General features: G+C 54.9%; 8 protein-coding genes across 8 annotated transcripts; 3 read left to right on the plus strand and 5 right to left on the minus strand.

The window, feature by feature from the left end:
• Positions 1 to 79: 79 nt before the first annotated feature.
• On the minus strand, positions 80 to 1960 carry SODALDRAFT_329733 (MFS general substrate transporter). Its single transcript, XM_028611023.1, has one exon. It carries the CDS (start codon positions 1659 to 1661, stop codon positions 162 to 164), a length of 1500 nt encoding a protein of 499 aa, XP_028462289.1. The 5' UTR covers positions 1662 to 1960; the 3' UTR covers positions 80 to 161.
• A 249-nt stretch (positions 1961 to 2209) lies between these two features.
• Positions 2210 to 4360, minus strand: SODALDRAFT_329734 (kinase-like protein). The gene is made up of 6 exons (XM_028611024.1): positions 4033 to 4360; positions 3820 to 3928; positions 3390 to 3763; positions 3162 to 3265; positions 2813 to 3079; positions 2210 to 2630 (listed from the first exon to the last, which is right to left on the minus strand). The coding sequence occupies exons 1-6, from the start codon at positions 4180 to 4182 to the stop codon at positions 2453 to 2455; spliced, it is 1182 nt and encodes a 393-aa protein (XP_028462290.1). The 5' UTR covers positions 4183 to 4360; the 3' UTR covers positions 2210 to 2452.
• A 384-nt stretch (positions 4361 to 4744) lies between these two features.
• SODALDRAFT_329735 (PLP-dependent transferase) lies at positions 4745 to 6953 on the plus strand. Its single transcript, XM_028611025.1, has 3 exons — positions 4745 to 5372; positions 5467 to 5813; positions 5905 to 6953. Exons 1-3 carry the CDS (start codon positions 5060 to 5062, stop codon positions 6736 to 6738), a joined length of 1494 nt encoding a protein of 497 aa, XP_028462291.1. The 5' UTR covers positions 4745 to 5059; the 3' UTR covers positions 6739 to 6953.
• An 84-nt stretch (positions 6954 to 7037) lies between these two features.
• SODALDRAFT_318414 (hypothetical protein) lies at positions 7038 to 8414 on the minus strand. The gene is made up of 2 exons (XM_028609380.1): positions 7905 to 8414; positions 7038 to 7737 (listed from the first exon to the last, which is right to left on the minus strand). Exons 1-2 carry the CDS (start codon positions 8288 to 8290, stop codon positions 7200 to 7202), a joined length of 924 nt encoding a protein of 307 aa, XP_028462292.1. The 5' UTR covers positions 8291 to 8414; the 3' UTR covers positions 7038 to 7199.
• A 1291-nt stretch (positions 8415 to 9705) lies between these two features.
• Positions 9706 to 11214, minus strand: SODALDRAFT_321494 (hypothetical protein; the record flags this gene model as incomplete). Its single annotated transcript, XM_028609630.1, has 4 exons — positions 9706 to 10020; positions 10111 to 10563; positions 10597 to 10638; positions 10723 to 11214. The coding sequence occupies 4 exons, from the start codon at positions 11212 to 11214 to the stop codon at positions 9706 to 9708; spliced, it is 1302 nt and encodes a 433-aa protein (XP_028462293.1).
• A 596-nt stretch (positions 11215 to 11810) lies between these two features.
• SODALDRAFT_286425 (MFS general substrate transporter) lies at positions 11811 to 13557 on the minus strand (the record flags this gene model as incomplete). The annotated part of the gene is made up of 3 exons (XM_028608534.1): positions 11811 to 12826; positions 12952 to 13309; positions 13393 to 13557. 3 exons carry the CDS (start codon positions 13555 to 13557, stop codon positions 11811 to 11813), a joined length of 1539 nt encoding a protein of 512 aa, XP_028462294.1.
• A 1471-nt stretch (positions 13558 to 15028) lies between these two features.
• Positions 15029 to 15600, plus strand: SODALDRAFT_86943 (hypothetical protein). Its single transcript, XM_028615753.1, has one exon. It carries the CDS (start codon positions 15155 to 15157, stop codon positions 15464 to 15466), a length of 312 nt encoding a protein of 103 aa, XP_028462295.1. The 5' UTR covers positions 15029 to 15154; the 3' UTR covers positions 15467 to 15600.
• Positions 15601 to 17968: 2368 nt separating this feature from the next.
• On the plus strand, positions 17969 to 21586 carry SODALDRAFT_353804 (hypothetical protein). The gene is made up of 4 exons (XM_028613664.1): positions 17969 to 18659; positions 18749 to 19013; positions 19098 to 19338; positions 19579 to 21586. Exons 1-4 carry the CDS (start codon positions 18028 to 18030, stop codon positions 21483 to 21485), a joined length of 3045 nt encoding a protein of 1014 aa, XP_028462296.1. The 5' UTR covers positions 17969 to 18027; the 3' UTR covers positions 21486 to 21586.
• The last annotated feature ends 1209 nt before the right edge of the window (positions 21587 to 22795 follow it).

The raw sequence follows: 22795 nt of genomic DNA on the forward strand, positions 1-22795 counted from the left end.
GAGGTCATCATTAACCTGTCTAAACATGACTTTTCCGCCGTGAATACATCATCCTATGCAGAGATGTCTCTGCCTACAACATTCCTCTGCGCATCTGCCTCCTGATGGCTTTTCTTTCGCCTTTTCTTTTGCCACTGTCACCATGCATGCGAGCCAAGTCTCTATGCACCCTGCTCCCGCAAACCGCTGTTCCTCCTCCAGAAAAAGACAGAGATCAAGACATTGTAGACCAGCTTCAAGGAGCCAGCCACAATAAATGCAAGCCAGAACTGATCGAGACCAGCAAACAGACCGGTCATGTACAAGCCCAGACAGGAGCCAATGGTCTTCACCAGGTTGACGACGCCCATGGCCGAGGTGCGTTCCTCGTCCGACACACCGGCAGAAATAAAAGCCTGGCGCGGGGCGCTGTCCAACTCCCGCGTGACGATCCGGAAGATGAAGATGGCGAGGGCCACGTACTTGTTGCCCGGAACCGAAACGATGAGCAGCGAGATGGAGTTGATGGTGTGGCAGAGGACCATTGTCTGCACCTGGCCGATGGCGCGAGACAAGGGGGACGACGCGAGGTTCAGCACGGCCGATATGATGCCCGCCGTAAAGGTGGCCGACCCCAGGGCCCCCTCGGGGACGTCGTATTCTCGCTTGAAGAAGTACGTCATCCACGATATCTGGGCCAGGCCCGATCCAATAAAGTCGAAGCCCATGGCGAGGGAGAGCTTCCACATGAAGCTGAAGGATGAGGGGGAGAAGACGCGTTTGGAGACCTTGGCCGTCTCCTTCAAGACATGGCTTGCCGATTGCACTTCACCGGCCTCTGCAGATGTTGCGGCGGCCACTGCTCCGTAACCGTTGCCCGGTGTGGTCTCGCCCAGAAGCGGTGCATCATCACCTTCACCCCTCTCCGATTCCAAGTCACTCTCCTCGTCGTCATGGCGCTGATCGTAGGCTGGGAGGCGGGGTGACTGACATTGCGAGTCGCGGCGTCCACGTTCACGTTCACGTTCACGTTCACCAGCAGTAGTCCCCCTCTCCACCTGCCGACTGAGAAACAAAGAACAAACCAACTTGAGCAGCCCCATACCGGCATATGCAAGGAAGATGATGCGATGGCAGTCGACCTGCTCCAGCCCGGCTTCCTCAGACGCATGAATAACCCACCCCGTAGCCAGGTTGCTCGCCGCCGTGCCCAGCATGCCCAGCATGGACCACCAGGCAAACAGCTCGTTGCACGTCTCCGCGGAGCTGAGCCGCGCGATGGCCGACTCCTCGATGGCCTTGAACGGGTCAATCTCGTTGGCGCTGGGGTTGATGACGCCGACGACGCTGGCGAGGAGGAGCAGCCAGAAGTTATCGAGCCAGGCAAAGGCAAGGCCGCCGACGCACATCAACAGCGCGCCGATGATGGCGGTGAACCGGACGCCCATCCGGTCGCCGACGTAGATGAGGACGAAACTGATGGCGAAGTCGCCCACCAGGGTCATGGTCATGAAGAGGCCGATTTGGGTGTCGTGGAAGCCGAGGGCGCTGAGGTACAATGCGAGGACGAAAGTGGTGCCGCCGTAGCCGAGGAGTCTGATGAAACGGAGGAGGATCAGGAGTTTGAGGTCCCGGCTTGACCGCCAGAGGACGTCGGCGCCGATGCTGGAGAGGAACCTCATGGTGAAGCTCGGTGCTGCCGTGGCCGACTTTCGGTAGTGTGCCGTCATGGTCGACGTCGTATATGTAAGTTGACCAGCACAGGTTACCTAGGGCGACGGTTGGTAAAACCTTGTGGAATGCAAAGAAGGGAACACGGGTGACGGGAAGCCGGTCGAGGACTCGAGTCGGGTCGGCCCGGAGAGAGCACGTAGTTCATGCGAGGAGGAGGGAGGTATAAGGGGTGAGCATGTAATGATGAAAGGAAGATGTCTGACAGAGGAAGCGTGTTTAGTAGAGCTGCTCGGACTCTTGGAGAGACCAAGAGCAAAGAAGACTTTTCCCATTGTTTTTACAGTATTCTTTTACTAGGTTTATCACGATGCTAAGACCAAGACGGCTCAAGGTGACAACATTGAACTTACTGACGCAACGATCTAGGCCGTGCCAAGATGCGATGTCTCACCTATGGAGTGACCTCGGGGACGCCTGGGCTCCGAGATGTCCTGTGCCTACAATGCCACAGCAGCATGGAAATGATGATCTGTCCTATAGGAGCACAGCGTACGAGGTGGCTAATGGATTACGAGCTGTCTGAAATTGACGTCAAGGCTCACCAATCAAAGGTCGTGGAAGAGAAAGGGGCATACGTGAGACTAAGACATTGAAGACAAAAGGAGGCGAGTGTTGTCTCGGCTCTGACCCAATGTGGTTCACGGTGTTCTATGTGTTTTGTCCGAGCTCTGTCCTATCCCGACGCCAGACACGACATGCATGCACATCGTAGATCATCACATCATCCCAGGATCACATCTTATGACGCCCACATCCGCTCCCTCAGTGGGAGTCCATCATGTCCATGGTCGCTCAAGCGTCCCTCTTCCGCATTGCGCCACGCCCTGTACTCGGCGAACCGCTTTTCCGCGTAGCCGCTATAATCAAATTCGATGCTCCCCGTGGATGTCTCTGCCTGAATGAGAGCGCAGAGGCCCCTGTTATATGGTTGTGTCAGTTCAAACTGTTCAATGTCGCTCGGAGGAGGAAAGAAAGAAAAAAGAAAAGAAAAAAAAAGGCCGGCAGTGAGGAGACAGGGGTCAGGGGCAGGGGCCAGGACAGGGGCCAGGACAGGGGTCAGGACAAGAACCAGGGGGGAAGAGATCCGAGCAAGACACACCAGTAAAACCCAGGGAACCCCCGAAAGGCGTCGACTTGGCCCGTCAATTCATCCACCTCAGCGTCCGTGACATCCGTCGCATTCATGTTCCCTTTTGCGTTTGGCTGCCGGGCCCGGGTGATGATGTCTGAGTGCGACTGCAGATACTCCCGGATGAAGGCCCGACGCGTTGCTTTTGTCGGCAAAAGGTCGTAGTCGCATTGGAACCCGGCCCATTCGGCAAAGTGATTCGCCAGCTCAAACGCCCTGGGACAATAGGTCGCATGTCTGGGTCGAAGGTCAGTCAGTGAGTTTAACCGGGACTGAGACGGGGACTGGGGACTCTGATCTGTGGACTGCGCACACTCACTCGTAATCGATGAACAGGACGGAAGCAATTTCTGGCGGTGCTGAGCCGTGGCTGGGGTCCTGCACGATGATGTTACCGCAGAGTAGATCGCCGTGTCCGAGGACCTGGAAAGTTAGTAACGTTTTCTCACCCTTGCTTAGAGAACTGCCTTTTCCCGATGGAGAAGACGCGGTGAAAAATAGAAGAAAGTAAAGAAGATTGAAGAAAAAGAAAAAAAGGGGTTCATACCAAGGAATCAGAGGCACTGCCATTAAACAACAGCTTCTTCGTGAGATATTCAAACTCCTCACGCAGCCTCTCCTTACTATCCGTCGACCGCCCAGGCTGGCTCAAGATAGCGTCTAGCCACTTCTTCGCCGTGGCCCAGATGCTGGGCTCATAAGTGAAGGTCTTTTGCGGATCATCCGACTCGACGACAGGAAGGGTAGCATGCCAGCGAGCCAGCTCCCTGGCGACGCCCCGCCAGATCTTTTCCTGCGCGATATCATCCTCCGAACAGGGGAGCCCGGGGATGAATTGATAGGCATGGCCATTGGCAAATCGGACCAGGGGGGACGAAGAGAGCTGGTTTTCCGAAAGGAGCTCGTGCACCCTCAGCTCCTCTGTCGGGAAATAAAATCAATAACAGAAACGACACGAAGAAAAAAAGAAAACGCACTGTTCCTGTCAATGGTGATTTCCGTGCCGTCTCCATAGACCTTGACCAAAACTGGTGTAGCGGCCGTGGCTGCCGTTGCCCGTCGACGGCTGAGGCTGACCTTGAAGAGCTGGACATGGGGAGCACGGATAGTTATTGTTATTAGCACATTTGGTTCTTAGACAAGACGGACCCAGCTCTCAACTTCCTATGGAAAAGGTGGTGAATACTTACACCATTGGTCGTGCCTTGGGTCAAGGCTCTCACGTCCAGGTCGTCGTCAGCCAGGTCAACATGGCCGGGGAACAGAAAAGGGGCAAGTTCAAGGCTCGACTTGCGGGGGTCGTCCTTGTCGAAGACGCGGTTCAGAAAAGAAGTCGGCATCTCCACCCTTGCAGATCCGAACGGAGGTCTCTAGTTAGAAGAATAAGACTGAAAGAGACAGCAAAGTGGTTGCGTTTGTACAAGGTAGACAAGCCTAGGAAGAAAATAGGGGGTTTTCCTTTTTTTGGCCAGGTCGGTACCATGAAAAGAAGCTCTTGATCTTGTACTTGCGCGGGAGCAGCAACTGGAAAATAATGACGAAGGGGATGAGGACCAAGAAGAATGGTGGCGTTCCGACCCGTCGTGGCCAGTCCCTGGAAGACGCGCCAAGCGACGGGATCGGAGCCCCCAGCCCCCTGCCCTCCCTCTGACCCCCTGTGGGCAAGCGGTATGCTCATAGGAGCAGAGATCGCCGGCCAAAGTCTTAATCTGCAGTGCTGGGGTGAAACATTGGGTCTCGCCCGGCGGGACCCTTCCCCTTTTGGATGGACGGCATACAACGTACATGCCGATTCTCGGAGCCCAAGGCCTGTACGTGATGTTCATTGGAGTTCGACCCGGAACCATAGCTGGTCAAGCTCAAGCTCAAGCTGAGCCGCTCCGAGGATCATTTGCAGGCCATCATCGACGCATCTTCCATGACGCACTATGTTTCAACGCCATCATGTCTGGATACGGATATACGAAGTGAGTGGGCGCTTTTTGGGGATTTCGTCTTCGCAGTCTCTGTGAATCGGCGACACTTGGTATTTCGAAAAGGAGATCTGATCTGGCACGGGCTGCACGAGCTTGCCGTCGGGGGTCGCACATATAAGAGTCTCTTCCACCTCGAGGCAAACTGATATCATGGAAAGAACAAAAGAACACGAACACTACATCAACTCCCGACAACCACCCTTACGAGACGCTAGACATCATATCCTCATCATCTTACACCATGGCTTCTACCTGCAAGAACAGTCTCCTGTACAAGAACTTCCACCGACATCCTGCCGCCCTCCTCGAATCCACGTCCGGCATCTACCTCCAGACCAGTGATGGCCGCAACATCCTCGACGCCACCAGCGGCGCTGCAGTCGCCTGTCTGGGCTACAGCAACAAGGAGGTACAGCAGGCCGTGATTGACCAGCTCACGACCGTCCCTTACTGCCATCCGGGCTTCTACAAGACCCAATCCGCCGACGACCTGGCCGATTTCCTCGTTCAGTCTACCGACGGGCAAATGTCCAAAGCCGTCTTGTGCGGATCAGGTATGTAGAGCCGATCTTATCTTCAGGCCGACTACACTTCTCCCGACAAGAAAAGAAAAAAAAAAACTAATGAGACGGGGATGAAAAATGGCAGGCTCCGAAGCAGTAGAAGTCGCCCTCAAGCTGGCCAAGACACACTTCTCCAACCTCGCCATCCCCCAGCCCGAACGGTCCCATTTCATCGCACGAGTTGGTGCCTGGCACGGCGCCACCCTCGGGGCCCTGACCCTCGGCGACTTCAAGGTCCGCAAGGACCCCTTCCTGCCGCTCATTGCGCAGACATCCTCCCGGGTATCGGCATGCAGCACATACCGTGGTCTGCGCAAGGGTGAAGACGAGGACGCCTACGTCCGTCGGCTGGCGCAGGAACTCGACGACGAGTTTCAACGAATTGGTCCCCACAAGGTCTGCGCTTTTGTCGCCGAGACAGTTGGCGGAAGTGTAAGTCGCGATCCCTCAACTCCCTTTTCCCGACCTCCCGCGCCTTTTGGCCCCTTTCCCTTGGCGGTTGAGTACTAATGCCTTTTGGCAGGCCAGCGGATGCGCCATGCCGGTCAAGGGCTACTTCCCCGCCATCAAGGCCGTGTGCGAGAAATACGGCGCCCTCCTCATCCTCGACGAAGTCATGTGCGGCATGGGCCGCACCGGCTCCCTCCACGCCTGGGAGCAGGAAGACGTCGTCCCCGACCTCCTCGTCGTCGGGAAGGGTCTCGGCGCCGGCTACGCCCCCATCTCCGCCGTGCTCGTCAACTCGCGCCTGGTCAATTCGTTCCAGAAATCCGGCAAGTCCTTCGCCCACGGCCAGACCTACATGGCCCACCCGCAAGCCGCGGCTGCCGGCCTGAAAGTCCAGCAGATCATCCGCGACGAGGACCTCGTCTCCCGCGTCAAGGTCATGGGCGAACATCTCGAAAAGCGACTCAAGGAGAGGTTTCTCCCTCACCCGTACGTCGGCGATGTTCGCGGCAGGGGGTTGTTCTGGGCGATCGAGTTTGTGATGGACAAGGAGTCCAAGGTGCCGTTCCCTTCGAGTCTCGAGCTACACGGCAAGATGCATTCTCGTGGCATGCGGAAGGGTTACGAGGTTGCCCTCTTCAATGCTAACGGCGGCTACGATGGCTACGCTGGTGACCACTTCCTCATCTGCCCGCCGTTTATCGTCACCGAGGCCGACATTGACGAGATTGTGGACCGGACGGCGAGGGTTATTGATGACACCTTTGCTGAGCTTGCCAGTTCGTCGGTCTGGGATAAGATTGCGCTGCAGATGGATATGGCGCAGGAGACTGTTGCACAGGACACCATTGCAAAGGACGCCCCGGTGGCGAATATTGTGGTTGGGGAGCAGTTGGTTTCTGTCAGCTAGGGACATGGGTTTACCATTACGGGCGTCTTTAAAAGCCACTAGACAAAAGTGTTAATAGATTATATTCCTGTTGCGTGGGATGGTGAATTCCTCCCATATCCTAACCCCTTTTTAGCCCCTTGTTGGCCCCTTTTTCGACCCCTATTTTCGGCCCCCCTTTTTTTCACGACTCGGCGTCGGACACTTAAGAGTCGAGGACGCAACGCAACATGGACGACACATCTTTATGCTAAAGAAAACAGATGATATGAAGAGAGAACGACTTGTGACTATGATGCATGCTAGACACTCAGAAATATCCCATTACGATCTAGTTCCACCCGCCTCATGTAGCCAAACGTCTCCTAGAAGCATACTGCCTATACACTCAGCCACCTTACTAACGGTGCGTGGACCGAAAAGAGCGGCACGAATACATTCAGCTACGCATATTCAAATTAAAACCCCCAAACATCCCCTACTCATTCATGATCATCATTCTCATGGAAAACAAGCGCCCTAATCTCAATGCTCTCACGGGCAGGCGCGTCGGGGGCCGCAGTAGGGTCCACGAAAGCAGTATGCGGAACACGCCTAGCGCGACCATCCTTCTTGCTATCAAAGCACTTGATCAAGAGGACCTCGTCGGGCGTGAGGCCGCTCTTATAGTGCCACCGATGGGCGGGACGGTAGTTGACGTGGTACGTCTCGCCGCGGCGGTTCGGGTAGATGAGCTCGATCATGACCAAATCCTCGTCCGGCACGGAAGACGCCTCGGCCACGGCTAGGGGGTCGCGCTCGACCGTCTTGATGGGCCGCCAGACGTTGATGATCTGCACGCGGCCGCGCAGGAGGCGGTCGGCCTCCTCGGGGAGGTGGTGGGGGACGCGGGACAGGGCGGCTCTGTAGGATTGGTCGATGTGGACTCGCTGGACGGGGCCTCGGTTGCTCTTGGTTTCCGACTCGGGTGGTGGGCGGCGGATGGTGTGGTCGAAGATGAAGACTCGGGATGCGCCGGTGCTGGGAAGGGAATGGTCAGTCGTTTTTCATTTCATTTCATTTTTTCATTTTTTTTTTCATTTTTTTTTTTTTCATTTTTTTTTCGTTTCTTTTTTTTTCATTTCTTTTTTTCATTTTTTTTCTCTTTTTTTTTGGTGAGAGGATTAGGAGACTATTCCTGCACTTACACGTCCTTGAGCAGCTGCTCCGTCTCTGGATAATACGAAGCCTTTATCTGGTCATCATCGACAAAGTCCTTCTCGGTAACAGGTTGACGATGGACCTGGAATCCCTGGCCGTCCAATGTGAAATCTTCTTCATGACCAGAGATGTCGTGGATCGTCACGGGACGTACGTCGTTGGGTCGCTCGTAGGTCTCTGGGCGGTCAACGTAGGTGGCATAAGGAGGGGAGCCGTCCTCGTTGGGCTTGTAGTAGTTGAGAGTTGTTTCAACATGGCGACCCGGAACGGTAGTCTTCTTTTGCGCAACCGAGATCGTCTGGGTGGATTCCGATGCCGAGGGGCCGCCAAAGGGTCCCGTCGTGGGGGGTAGCTGGACCTGGGCGGCGGCCATGATACCAGATCAAGTCTGAATGTAGTTATAGGTGAATAGGAATTGGGAACGAGCTGAGATGTTGGAGAGGATGTCTTTCACTTTGTTCAATTTGAGGACAGTTATCCTGTTATCCTGACTAAACTCTGAAAGTCTGTCTTGTTGGACAATCTCCTCTCCTCCACTGACGACTCCGGGGCTCTGTCTTATAGCAACAGGAACCAACGGCCACCAAATAATGCCCTGGGTTGCGCCGGTCAACTTGGTTCCCTCCACGTCAGATAGATTGCCTCTCATCCAATACCAAACCAAGGAAAGGCGCTACAATGGTCATTATGCAAGCACGCCATTTGGTTCTCCGCTCCGCACTTGGTTCGATTTGTAATCGTATGCGGACATTCCTGATTCCTGGGTGGACGAGGGTCACGAAGTGCACGGTGGTCCAATATGCAACGTGGGACATTGGGAGGATCGCATGAAGTGACACGGGCCGGGGTTAAGGGGTTAGACGTAAGAAGACGTGAGTAGAGAATTGTAAGCTTTATTAGAAATCAGTGTCCTGTTCCTGATCGTAAATCAAATTTATCTTCATGTCTGCCTACTCCGCGGGTCTCGAGACTTCACTTCAGACGACCATGTTACAAAGCAGCACTGGGGCTTACAGAAAAAGAAAAAAGAAAAACAAATAGGAGGAGCGGAGATTCGAAACTTCATGTTCCTACCACGTCAAGTTCCAAGACGGAATATCTATTTGCTTCTTCGTAATATATGCCAAGTTGCCATCTCCTCCGTTGTTTCTAGATCCTTCGTTTTGATTCCTCATCAGACGTGTCTAGCCCCGAAACTAGTCCTAGTTGAGCTCAGGAAGCGAGAATTGGACTTGTAGAGGCTTCCAGAGAAGCTGACAAAACGGCGGCATGGGCTCTGATAGGCCTCAACGCATGAGAATTGTTCGAGATCATTCCTTTCCCGTACATCGCTCCCAGTATTCTGACGCCTACGGCCAGTGTATTGCAGCTCACCTCATCACCCTTGCGTGATGATCATACTGTGCATACCTCGGACTCATAGCTCATGGTGCATATAGGCTATACTTTACACAACTGTCGGCACATACACCAGCTTGGTGATTGTCATGCCGTCGTCCAGCAACTCTGCCTTTTCTTCGAGTCGATATCCACGCCACCACGGAGCAGTTTCGTCCACACAAACCAATATACCACGGCAAATGCAATTCTAGACCACATGCATGTTAGTATAGGAGATGTCCCACTTCAAAAATGCATTGCGCCGGGAAAGGGGGCGGAAAAGGGGTGAAGGGGTAAAAAAGGGGCAAAGGACGTCTTTCAAACTCACATGGTTGTGCCAACAACAGCATAAGCATAATAAAAGTCGCCCCCCTTCCGTCCAGGCGGAGGGGGAAACGGAGCCGCCAGTCAAGCGACATTGAGGATCATTCTCAACCCCACCGCAGGGAGCCAGACCTTAAAGGGACGTCGTAGGTCAGGTCGCCTGAAGCGTAGCCAGACGAGGCCCACGGCAACAGCTAGCGAGAAGAACTGACCCGGGTATCCCTCCACCTCGAGGATGAAAGAGTAGACCTCCTTCGAGGGCGGCAGAGCAATAACCAAGAAGGAGGGGATGTAATGGACAAGTAGACCACCGAGAGGGGAGCCAAAGGGGCGATTGGAAGAGAGGAGTTTCGAGAAGGGTAGGAATCCTTGTCTCGCGATCTCCTGCTTGAGGCGTGCCTGGACGAGAACGACATGGTCAGTATTGTCCCCTCGTTTCCTTCATGCTTTCAGACAAGTGCAAATGAAGAGAAAGTTGAGTCGACTTACCATGGCAAAAGCAACAACGAGCACGTTTCCCACGGCCGAGAGAGCCACCGCGAGCGGCAACAAGACACTACCCAACCCGGCACCGAAGATCTTTGCGAAAAACAGAGCAGCGATCAGCTCCCCGCTATTCTTGATCTCGCCGACGGGAACGACAATGAAGTAGGCAATATTGACGAGAAGATACAGCCCGCAGGAGGTCGCCAGGGCGGAGAAAGTAACCGATTTCAAGGTCCGCACGGGGTCTTTCACCTCGTCGAGGACGTTGTTGGCGTTGTCGAGGCCGGCAAACGAGTAGAACACCTTGAACAGCGACGTGGCCAGGATGCCCCAGTTCCAGTTGGATCCCTCCCATAGCCCGTCCCAGCTGAGGCTCGCAAGACCTGTTCGTCTTATTCCTAGCACCGCACCCACGTCTCCTACAACCGTCGTCGGGAACCCCGCCGAGGGATATAGCTGCGCCAGGACAACGTACAACCCAGAACACACCATAAAGCCAATCAACCCGACCTTGATCCAGCCAAGCCAATTCTGCAGCCGAACGCCAGCACGAGGGAAAACGCCATGGACGACCACCACCCCCGTCAACAACCCAACCGCGAGCCCTTTACGGACCAGATCCGACGGCTCCCCCACCCCCAGCGCAAAGAGGGCATACTGACTGAAGACAATACAATTGCTCGCCGTAAACCCCAACAGCACCGCATTCGCCGCCACAAGCGTCGAAGCCAAGAACCGCGGCCGCCGGTACGCGAACTCGAGGTACACCTTGTCCCCGCCCGACCGCGGCAGCATGGCCCCGAACTCGAGCGACACGGCCAGCCCGCACGCGGCCGCCGCGCCGCCTACGACCCACAGCAGGAGGGCTAGCCCCGGGCTGCCGACGGAGCGGAGGATGGCGCCCGGCGTGGCGAAGACGCCGCTCCCTATCACGCGGGAGATGACGAGGATGTAGGCGCTTTGCCAGGTTAGCGTGCGGCCGAGGGGGGAGGTTTCGGGGAGGACGTCGTCTTCGATTGCTCGGGTTGGGGGGCTGTCGTTTCCGGGAGAGGATGGGACGGAGGGAGGGAGGAGAGGTTGGATTTCTGGGTCGTTGTGGGCTGTCATGTTTGGATTTGGATGGGTTGACTATCGTCTTCACGAGTTGTATTGATCGACTTGTCGCCACATGGATACGATGAACTGGTCGCTCATGTATTGTGGATGAACCCAGAATACGTTGAGTCTCATGTTTGAGAAAGGGGTTAACTGTTAGTTCGAAGAAGTGACTCGACGGGCTGGGAAACAATAGCATGGAGCTGAGAACGCCGCGAGAGCAGAATCAGGAGGGACATGACGACCTGCTAAACAACCGAGGGCTGAAGAGACAACGCGTGTCTTCTGAGGCATATGCTTGATAAGCGACAAGTAGAAGGGTGGGATTGGGGAGGACGGTGTTATCTTGACGGCGAATGGCGTCTGCGTTTGATGGCGCAATCCCTTTTATAAGGCGCGGCTTTGGGCCTTCGGGGCGATGATGTGATGTTGTCGAGCTCGCACGTCATTCTTGTGAGACCGACTGGGTTGATATCTCTGGCTACCCAACTACAGTCTACACCATCTATATTCTCCGTCATTCCCCCGTATATACAGACCATTGCCGTATACCTTCATCCTCCACTCCTTCTCCTTCCAAATCATGCCTCTACGTCGACTTTACCCCTTTAAAGAGTATAAACAAAGTCTGGCCGCCTGTCACCGGCAATCCAGCGCTGCTCCTCCGTCATCTTAGCCCATTTCGCATCCATCTTCCCAGCCTTCCGGTTCCGGTTCGTGATGCGCAAGGCGATATGCATAAAGATAGACCCGCCAAACAGGAACACCACCAGGTAAGCAAGCACAACGCTATGCCCGGTCCAGTAACGCGGGTTCTCGCGGTCGAGGAAGATATTGGACGACACCACGCCGTTCAGGTTACCCCAGCCGACCACCATGCCCAGCACAAAGGCGCGCTTCAGGGAGCCCTCCGTGTTATTATTGACCCACGACAGCGTGTTGGAGATGGTGGGGTAGATACCGGCCGCGCCGAGGAACGTGCCCGCATACTGGACCCGCGGGTTGGACGTCGCCAGGAGCATTATAAACCCGATGATGGCGAGCACCACGGTGGCGATATTGCAGTAGCCGCGCCACCGGGTGCGGTCGGCGTAGAAGCCCACGAGGACGGTGCAGGTGGCCGCCACCGCGTAGGGCGGAACGCTATGCAGCTGGGCCTGGGTTCCGGCATAGCCCATGGCCCGGAGGATCGTGGGCAAGAACAGCGAGAAGGCGTACAGGGGCGTCAGGCAGCCCATATAGATGAACATGTAGCCGTACGTCTTCCAGTCCAGAAGAGCCTCGTAGATGTGACGCTTATCAAAGTCCTCGGCGGTACGGCCCTGGCGGTCAATAATCAGGCGGCGCTGCATACGGATCCGATCGTCGGGGGAGAGGAAGCGCGCCGTCTCGGGCCAGTCAAATACCATCCACCAGCAGAAAAGGCCGACGAAGACGGTCGCCAGACCTTCGATGATGAAGATCCAGGACCAGCCCGGCATGTTGCCGATACCGTCCATCTGCGCGATCGCTGCGGCGAGGAGACCGCCGAACGAGCCGGCCAGGGCTGCGGCCGAGAAGAAGATGGCCGAGCGGCGGCCGATTTCGGAAGACTTGTACCAGCAGGAGAGGTAGTAGTTTACGCCTAGATCAAGAGCCAGGTCAGTTGACTGATCTCTTTCCTGGTTGTTCTATGCCCGACAACGCAGAAGGGCGAAAGGGTTCGAGGCACAGAGTAAACGGAGGAACAGAAAAGAGAAAAGAACGCACCTGGAAAGAGGCCCGCCTCAGCAATACCAAGGAACCACCGAGCGGCGAGCAAGCCGGCATTGTTCCGGACCAGGCCCATGAGAGTCATGATAATACCCCAGAGGATGATAATGCCAGTGAAGAAGATGCGCGGCGTGAAGCGCTTGAGGATGGTGTTGGTGAGAGGTTCGGCGACGGCGTAACCAATGAAGAAGATGGTCAGGGCCATGTTATAGTCTCCCGGGACCATTCCGAGGTCGTCCTCCATGCCTTCGAGGCGGGCATTGCCGATGTTCGTGCGGTCCAAGAAGGACAGGAGATAGAGGAGAGAAAGCCAGGGGATGAGCCAGAGATCGACCTTCCACATAAGCTTGCGGTCCTATGAATAAAGAAAAGTAATGGATTAGTCCGGGGCCTTGATCAGAAGGTATAGGAAAGAGGGAAACAGGGAAAGAGACATACAATGGCCTTGCGCTCTTCCTCCGTCTTTCCGGCATCGGGGTCTGGAAGATTTGCGAGAAGCTGGGCTCGCTCATACTCGATGGCCGTCTGTCCCTTCGACTCGCCGGCGGAAGAAGATTCTACGTCGGCGTTCTCGGAGTCCTCCCTTTTCTCGAAGTCGGACATTGTTGATAGCAAGCCTTTAGCCTCGAGGAGCGTCGGAGGCTGGGGATTGCAGAGGCACCGACTGTTCGGAAACGGGGCGGGAGAGGAGAGAGGGAGCCTCGGGCTGAGCAAGGGAAGAAGAGGGAAACGATGCTTGGTGGTGAGAGAAGGGAGGTGAGGGTGAGGGAAAGGAAAAGAAAAAGAATTCAAGACGATTGAGACGGGGAAAAGTGATGGGGCTAGATGCTTAGAACCACCAGGGTAGCAGTCGGAGCGATAGCCAGGGCAGTTCACCATGAGCGAGCCGAATCAATGACGCGGATGGGGCCCCCCTCGCTCTTATGTTTCAAGGCACGAGCTCTTGCAGCTCTTACTCGAGAGCCATCCTGTCCCTCGTTCATGTCCCTTCCTGTCCCTTCATGTCCCGTCCCTCCTTTTGCTTTTTTTGGTTCGTTCCTCAACTCCCCTGGTCGAACCCCTGTCTGGAAAGGCTGCCAATGCCAAGTTCGAAGCAGCTGTGTAATTACTGAGCATTCGTGCATTCGATATGTTTGGTGGAAACCTGCCGTCTCGTCGTGCTCGTTCGGCACTTGCAAGCTGGGAAGAACTGGGGCTACCCCGGCGGCCAAGAAATAGAGCCGATGGTCGCCGTGCCCCTCCTTTGGAAGTCCCCGGCCATGGAGGTGGTGAGCGCTCGTCCGAGACCAAGTTTGCATCAGGGGGACGGGGGGGACGGGGGGGAGGGGGGGCTACACCGCACGTGTACGTGTGCACCAGATGGCGCACGCTATTCATGCTTGATTACCCTCAACTTGATTACCCACATTAGAGACATAAAGTTACTTCGTACTCTGTATGAGTGGCTGATGTGGAATCACCCGTAGCCATTCATTGGCATGGCGTATTGGTTAGCAGAAAGGGGGGAAAGTAAAGAACATTGAAGGACAGGGGACTGGGAAGCGTGGCGTATTCTAGAAAGGGAAGTTGGGTCTGGCGTCGTTGCAGTATGGTATGATATTCCTCCCAATGTTCCCCCCATATGGGGCCCCCAGCCCCCCAATGAAACAAACGGAGAGATGGTAGCCCGTGGGGGGTCGCCGTGCCGTGGGGAATTCATGTCCTTGTCCTCGTGACCTCGTCGGTGGGTGTTTTTCTGTACGAAGTACGATTCTTGTTACCTTATGATAATGTGACGGGCCTGAAAGGAGAGCAGAGGGACGGACCGGAAGAGGGAGTCTAGTTTCGTTCGTATGTGAGACTGATGTGTATGTATGTCGCATTAGAAAGGGGCAGCTTTTCGGTGTCATCCCGGTGACGTTTCTTGGAAGATTATTCGTCGTTGCAAGGACGCCGGCTCAACGAGACTCGAAACTAGCTACCTAGTAAACTTGTAAGACATCGGTCAGAAAAGGAGACTAGACATTCAAGGAACGGCCGAAAGGAAGTGGGCTTTCGAAGACAGGGGTCTCTCTTCCGGAGGGAGTGACGGACTCGTGGTCATTGCAGGTGTCTGGGTGCCATGTGAGAGAATCATGGCATCTCGACCAGCGGAAGGGACGGGACAAAAAACAAAGGAAAAAAAAACATGCCGACCAAGATGCGATGACATGAATGGGTCATGCGGGGGGGGGGGGGAGCCCAGCGACAACGGGTGTCACCCAGGTGCAGTAGCGTATTCCCTTCCGATGGTGCCGCACGGAATATGTCGAGGCCCCTGGACCGTAGAGCTCATTCCGATTCGTCGACAAGAGCACCATCCCGTCTGGGTCTGATCCCTCCTGCGCCTTCTGGGTTTGTTTCTTTGACCGTATCGTATTCTGTTTGCATTTCCCGGACGCCTGAGAAGCAGAAGCGATACCCCAATGGCGAGAGGCAGAGCAGAGGCCAAAAAAAGAAAAGGGAAAAAAGGAAAGAAAAAAAAAGGAAATGAAGATTAAAATGAAATGAAAAAAAAGGTCCCACCCATCGCACTACTGCCAATGATTCGGCAGCCACCCGTCTGTCAACCGGTGTGTGTTCTTGGTGGTTTGTTGGCGGAATGAACTTCAGGGCGACTCTGACCACGTGTGGCTAGGCTGTTGTGTGAAGGTGATACGGCTAGATGCAGTTTGCAATCTTTCTTCGGACATGGATGATAGGGAGAGAGGGAGGTACGTTGCATGTATGAAGTTGGTGAATGGTGAGCCAAGCAGAGACGGGCGTCGCGTCGGGGATGTCATGGGTGTTGATCGGGGGTTTGTTGGACATGGACATGGTTGCGCACTTACAGCGTACCCCTTGGCCTTGGTTCTCGTCATCCCAGGTCTATGTATCTCGACTCGCAAGCAAGATCAAGGGCCGACGAAACTGGGTGTTGGGTTGGGGCATTTGCCGCTTGCGTGGGGGGGAAGTCTGGAGATGGAGATGACCTCAAAGGTAAGATTTTAGGGCCAACGAGAAAAAGGCGGGGGAAAGGGGAAAGTGGAAATAGTGGGCCGCTTAAGCGAGTAGGTTATTCTTTCAAGCTTTAGCAGGCCCTCTCTAGCGCCTGGTTCAAGCTTTACACGTGTACTATACCCCGGAGAAGTGGGGCTAGGGCTTCGTAATTATTAAGCAGGATCTCGACTTTATTCTCAGCCATCAGATCCATGTACGTACAACGTACTCCACCACGGTTGTACAGTGAGGTCATCGTGTTGGCGTGGGCGAAACCGAAGGATTTATAGGATGGAAAGACGAGCGGTAATGGAATACATACCTTACGGTGAGATTCAGTGGTAAAACAGCCAAGATGGGCAAACATTTTCTCTTTCCCAGTGTTTACTGAGGTGCAAAATAAGACGAAAAATATGGTTCCTCTCCTGTTTGCGATCATGGTCGACGGATCATGGGACCCTGGGCGGCACGACCAGGACCGACCGTTTTCTATTATTCAGCAACCCTGTTCTCGCAATCTACTCTGTCGCTCGTGTGACGGCTGACCGTGGACGGCAGACGGCAGACGGCAGTTGGTTCTTGGTTCTTTCTGTCCAACTCCAACCGTCCTTCAGCCAAAAAAAAGCCCAGACGATCTTCTCCCGAGACAGACCCCTTTAATAATGGCGGCTTGGCTTGATCTCGGTGTTTATCGTATCGGCGCACAGAGTGGGCTAAGGAATGTGGCTTACCTAGCGCAAAGGTGGCTTGTCTAGCGTTTCTCTTTTCCCGCCTACGGACAGGGGAACCGCGGCGCCAATCCGGGACAAGGATTTCAAGCCGCATTCAACATGGGACAACATCTTGTTCGTCTCTCTTCCAACCCCCGGAACGGAGAAATCCGACTACATGTCAACGGCAGGCAGTTGTGGATTTCCCATGGTGAGAATTCAATCGTACGGGAGCATCGTACGGACTACGGACTAGGTACTGTTAGACGAGCTACTCGATCACACATTCACACTGGCCCAGGCACCAGGGATCCTTGGTTCAGAGTGTAAGCTTACTGCAAAGTAGCATGGCAAAGCTGACAGGACATCGGGCGCAGCTCGAAAGACCTAACCGAATTTACACAGCACGGATACCTACGACATAGCTAGATCGGGTCGGGGAAAGAGGTTGTCGCCATTGTGGGGGCGCTCGCGGCTCGCTTCGATGACAAACCAGGCAACATGTTTTCTTGAAACCACGATGACGTTCTCCGAGAGTAGACAATTGACTTGCCTTAAAGTCGATCTTACAACGTAAGCAAGAACAAGTTACACAAACTATGTAGCTGGGTTAAAAGGGCGGCAGAAAGGACAGACTCGGGTTATGAGTTGGTTGACTAAGGTACGGAGTACCTTGGGACCTAGGTATCTGCGATTCTGCGTGTTTCCATCAAATCTCACAAAGATATAAGGTTTGTTACATTGCCTCGAGGACTACATGCTACTTTGAGGGTTATTGTCCGTGCCATGGTAGGCAGTTGTGGTTATTGTTATTTCATTATTTCATATTGGAACAATGATTGATGTCTCTCACATTGAGTAGGCTGTTCGAGTAATCGACGCTTTTCGATCTTTCTACTTCATCTCTCTCTTTTTGCTTTACTGGTGAGGTGAGGATATCCCCGCTGGGTTTCACGTGTTAACAGCTACGAAGCCTACGATAGCTCACATATCGTTAAGGTACTAAGGCAGTGGTATCGGTATCGTTGTTATTGTGTCTTTCGTAAGGTACCTCCCTTATGTTATGAACTAATTGCATGCCTGTAGGTACATAAGCTATCTCTGAGAGACTGAGATACCTCAAGGTAGGCAGGTGCGGATACCTTAGGTACCTTAGACCCAGAGTGTTCCTGCAATCACGAGAACTTGAGTGTTCCTACTCGGACACGTCCCCTAGTCCTTCTTAGGTACCTTTCCTTATAACATTTACATCGCCACCAGCACGTAACTCTTACTCGAGACTCTTTCCTTTCTGTCCCCTGACCCCCGATGATCATCAGTGTCCCCTTGGACTCTGGAGCGCCTGCAGCCTGCTTACCATCTAGCCATGTCGACCTCTGCGCCCGGCTTCTTCAAGAGTGAGGCTTTCGCTGCTGCCTTGTATTACGACACCGAGAAAGGCCCCCGAACCGTTGGTGGGAAGGAAATCCTGCCCGGCGCCGTCGACCCCGTCACGGTTCGCCTGCTCAGCCATCTCGCAACCGATTCCAGCCCAACGTTTGGCTTCCGTCTCTCGTTTGTGACAAGCGACGATCCGGGCTTCGGACATCGCCACCGCTCCAGCGACGGCGCCGTGACCCGAGACTATTCCATCCGCGTCAGGTTTCCTCGAGACGGCTTCAAGGTCTTCTCACGGCCACTTCCAACGGAGATTCGCAAGCGGCTGTCACCAAACAACGGTGAAGATGTCGGAAACGTCGACCCCCCGTTTGTTCTCGTCACCATTCAGCTGGACCCCGGGGAGGAAGTCGGAGTTGACGGCCTTGCCATGCCCTTTTTCAACGAAAACGAAGAGATCACCTCGTGGCTCAACAAGGATGCTCCGATTGCGGGATTCCGTTCGCTCACTTCCATCCTCGCACAACGAGAGTTTACTTTCCTCGTTGAAAGCGCCGCCCGCAACCTCCTTGGCGCTCTGTGTCTGATGCCACCCCCTTTCGCTTATCCCTACACCAAAGCGTACGTCCCAGACCCGACCCTCCCTCCCGATTATCAAATGGATGGCTGAGAGCCTGAGACTAACTAAAGAACGTTCTGTCAACCTTCAGGTACACTTGGAACATGCGACGCTACAAGTCGGAAATTACCAAAAACATGGGCCAACAATTTGCCGGCAAGGTCAGCTTCGAGTCTGACCATCACATGTTGACCGCACTCTCCCATTCACAGGCCCAGGATGTGTTCCAGTTGGCACAAGATGCGGGCCAGATCTCGCGGTCGTTTTTCAAGACCTTCATTGTGGTAGATGGAAACGCGGACGGGCCCAACACGCTCGGCGGTATCTATATTATTCCTCTCTGTTTCAACTTCTTGGTAAGTTCACTTGCCGGCGTTTCTGGTTTCCCTGTTACACGTTGCCTGGGGCAGGGTAGGGTGCTAACCATGGCGTATCCCTAGTCAACCAAGTTTGGCACCTCCTGGAGTCGCCTGGCCCGCAAGGAGGACACGGCCCTTCAAATCACCCTGTTAAACAAGGACTTTGTCACGACATGCGACTTGTTCAGTTCCAACCTAGACCACTTCGTCCTTCGAGACACCGGAGACGAGCAACCGGGCTTCTCGCTCGATGATAGACTGGACGATGAAGGGGTCAAGAAATGCGAGCTGTGGGCGAGATTCATCGGCTCGGAGCCAGACCGTGATCTTCCCCCTTGCCTTGAAGGTGTCGACCGTCGACTTGTGCTTCAAGTTGACGTCAAAAAGACCGGAGCCAAGTCCCAGAACAAGGTCTGGAATCAGATACTGGGCTCGTGCGAAACCGCGTCTAGCTTTGCCGAGGCCATGTGGAAAATGGAGACAGAGGCACGGTAGGACTTTGCCTCTCTCCAGTTCGACGATGTCTGCCAAACGGCCATGGCTCGTGTCTCTGCCGTGGCAGCCCTTCACCCCGACCCCGAGGGCAAGAAGTACACCATCTCCCAGAGCATCTCCCAGAGCCTTTTGCGGGACTTTATGATGGGAAACGGCTTCTGGACGTCCTGGAAGATGATGCAACAACTGGACGCCCAGAATCGACCTCAAGGCCCCCAGCTCCCGGTGAATAACCTTCTCGACACACCGCACACTTCCCTCGTCGATGCCCTGGTCGATTGTGCCCTACCACAGGACCGGCAGCGGTTCCGGAAGCATCTACGTTCCGCCCCTCTCGGCATCGTCGGCATCCTCGGGTTTGCTGGCTCGGGCAAGACCCACTGCCTGGCCACCGTCGTTCTCACCATGTGCGCCAACCCGAAGATCAACAAGGTATTTGCGTCTGCGCCGACCAACGTTGCCGTGAGTAACATGGCAGAACGCATTTACCATCTCAGCTGCACCATCGCCGGCCAGGGTGTTCAATATCAGGAGCCAACCCCGCATGACTACAAGTGTCTGCTCGTCATTCGAGCATACAATATAAACGACGAGGTCACAGCCTTCGACGACCTTTGTCGCGGAAAGTACAACTCATGGTATGGCGGTGGCCACGAGAAGATCACCTCCAATGGGACGAGGTGGTCGCCGTACCTCTCGCTGGCATGGTGGACCGCCAGACTCTTTGGCTTTACCTGCGCCGGCATCCCACCTCCCACTAAGCGCGATCCGTATGCTTTGGTCTACATGCGACACGAGATGAGGAAGAACAAGTCACTCGCCGAGCTGGACAACTACATCCGTCGGCAGGAACGGGGGAAGGCTCAACTCGGGAAAAAACCTGGCACCATGCCTAAAATCAGCCGGTCAGAGCTTTGCAAAGTCATGACTAGCCTGGTGATGCGTGCCGACGTCGTCTGCACCACGCCTTTCGCCTCCACCTCCGCACCTTACACCCGCTTCAAGACGGCTGCCCGGGCCGTTGCCATGGACGAAGCCGGCGCCATGGACCGCACAGATGCCCTCATCGTCTGGGGCAACACCTGCCGACCATGCGTCATGGCCGGGGACCCAAAACAGCTCCCACCCACCGTCATGTCCGCCGGCGACGTAGACGCAAAAGGCTACCACCTCAACCGCTTCTCCGAGGACGGCAAGATTTCGATTCTGGAGTTTGCCCTGCGCTCGGGCTGGCCCATGTACGCCCTCCATATCCAGCTCCGCATGGCCATTGGCATGTTCGACCTTTCCCTGCACAATGTCTACCCGGAGCTCAGGGGCCGGTTTAGCTACGGTGTCGAGACCAATGAGGGCCACCACCCGGTCGGCCTCGCCGTGGAGGACTGGGTTTCTCGGACGTACATGAAGCATTCCCGGCCCGGCAGCCTCGAGCCGCTGCTCCTGCACGTCGCGGGCTCGGTTTGCGAGAAGAGCGGCACGTCGAGATATAACCCGGCGCAGGTGCTGGCCGCGGCTCAGCTCATTCGGGGATTGTTGCAGGGAACCAACGGCAGGGTGAAAGCGAGCGACTTTGCCGTGATCACCCCTTATCGAAGCAACCGTGCCTACGCCGCCAGCCTCTTCAAGGGGGATCAGTATCTGGCACAGATCCCGGTGTACACGATTGATGCCATCCAAGGCCGGGAGGCAGATATTGTCGTGTTTATCATGACGGTCAACTCCGAGACGGGTCCGGGGTTTGTAGCTGACCTCCGACGACTCAATGTCGCGATGACGCGGCAAAAGTCGTACCTTTTCATTGTGGGAGATGTTGAGACTCTGCCAAAGCATAGTGTCAGGGGGCGATGGGGCGTCTTTGGTGGTCAGATGCAGGGTGTCCCTGACTTGGACTATGCTCAGAAGCTAGAGGGGGCTCGGGTATGGACGGGTATCTTGAGGTATATGGTAGAGACTGGTCGGGTGGTGAGGATGTGAGATGAGAGGACTGGAGAGAGCAATTTGTGCTACATTAGTATTATTCCTATCTTGTTCTTATAAATACGAGATGCATAAGAATAAGAAGGAAATGAGAATATCAGAAGTTGACAAGAGACTCAGGGGCTGTCTCTGTGATTTCATCCATGAGCCCCTTTTGATATAATTATCACCCCATATCATATTCCTTGAACACTGCAACTTGGTCATGGGATATCTGGATCATGCTGGAAGGAGGAGGTAGATCATTTATTTTCCTTTGTTCTCCAGAGAAACAGCTTTGCATGTGATATATCCGGGCTCTTACTCCTTCCACCTCAAGTTCCACAACTCATAGAGCCCACCATATCAACTTCACTTCACCTCTGCTCTCTGCCCGGGGTATATATTCTCTATTTTGTTTCTTTGTCTCCATTTCACCTTTACTTCCTCGAGTGTCTTCCTCTACGCCCCGTGCCATCTCCCTCTGAGGGCCATGGCGACCATGGATACTAACGCAACCTCTCCTTCTGGGCATAGGGACCCGCTCTCGCAGCTTCACGTCAACGCCGGTTCTCAAATCCGCGCTATCGAGGAGCGCCTTTCCGACTCTGCTCTCGCCGACGAGTTTCTAACTGGTTGGGACGGGGCCGCGACGAGCCGAGGCGCAAGACGAGCCTCATCACTCGGACGCGATACGAGAACGTTAGACCACGCTTCGACTGACGATATGCCAAGGGCTGCGACTCTTGGGAACACAAACAATAATCCCGTACCTACGGTCTCCGGAGGGGGAAGCGCGGAGATAAACAGCGCGACAACTCGGGAAGAGGAGGGTGACAGTGACACCATCGTGGGATCCGGCGCTGGCGTGCCTCACCAGGAACGCGACAGCGGCGACACAGAAGCCGGACTCCACCAGCCCCGAACCCGACCAAACTCCGCTCCGCAGGATCAACTCCAGGACTTGGGCGGTGGTAACAATGGCAACAATGGCAACACGGTTGTCCATTCTGATGCCGTAGATGTGGCCACCGGCACCGCAAGCAATGTTTCCGCCGGCCCCCCTTCTTCTACGGCAACAAGAGCCAGCCACGTCCACGACAAACACCGCAACAAATCAAAGTCAGACCACTAGCCGCGACCACTCCCACGGACCGTCTCTTCCTCAGTTCGCCCCCAGACCCAGACCCATCATCTCTCCATCCGCCCTTGCCAGCGCAGCAACAGCAACAGCAACAGCAACAGCAACAACAACAACAACAACAACCACCCCCGCAACCCATCGTCCAATTCCAAATCGTCGACACCAACGACAACTTCACCATCCG

The sequence above is a fragment of the Sodiomyces alkalinus genome (genome assembly GCF_003711515.1).
Source record: "Sodiomyces alkalinus F11 unplaced genomic scaffold SODALscaffold_19, whole genome shotgun sequence".
NCBI classification, from domain to species: Eukaryota; Fungi; Ascomycota; class Sordariomycetes; order Glomerellales; family Plectosphaerellaceae; genus Sodiomyces; species Sodiomyces alkalinus.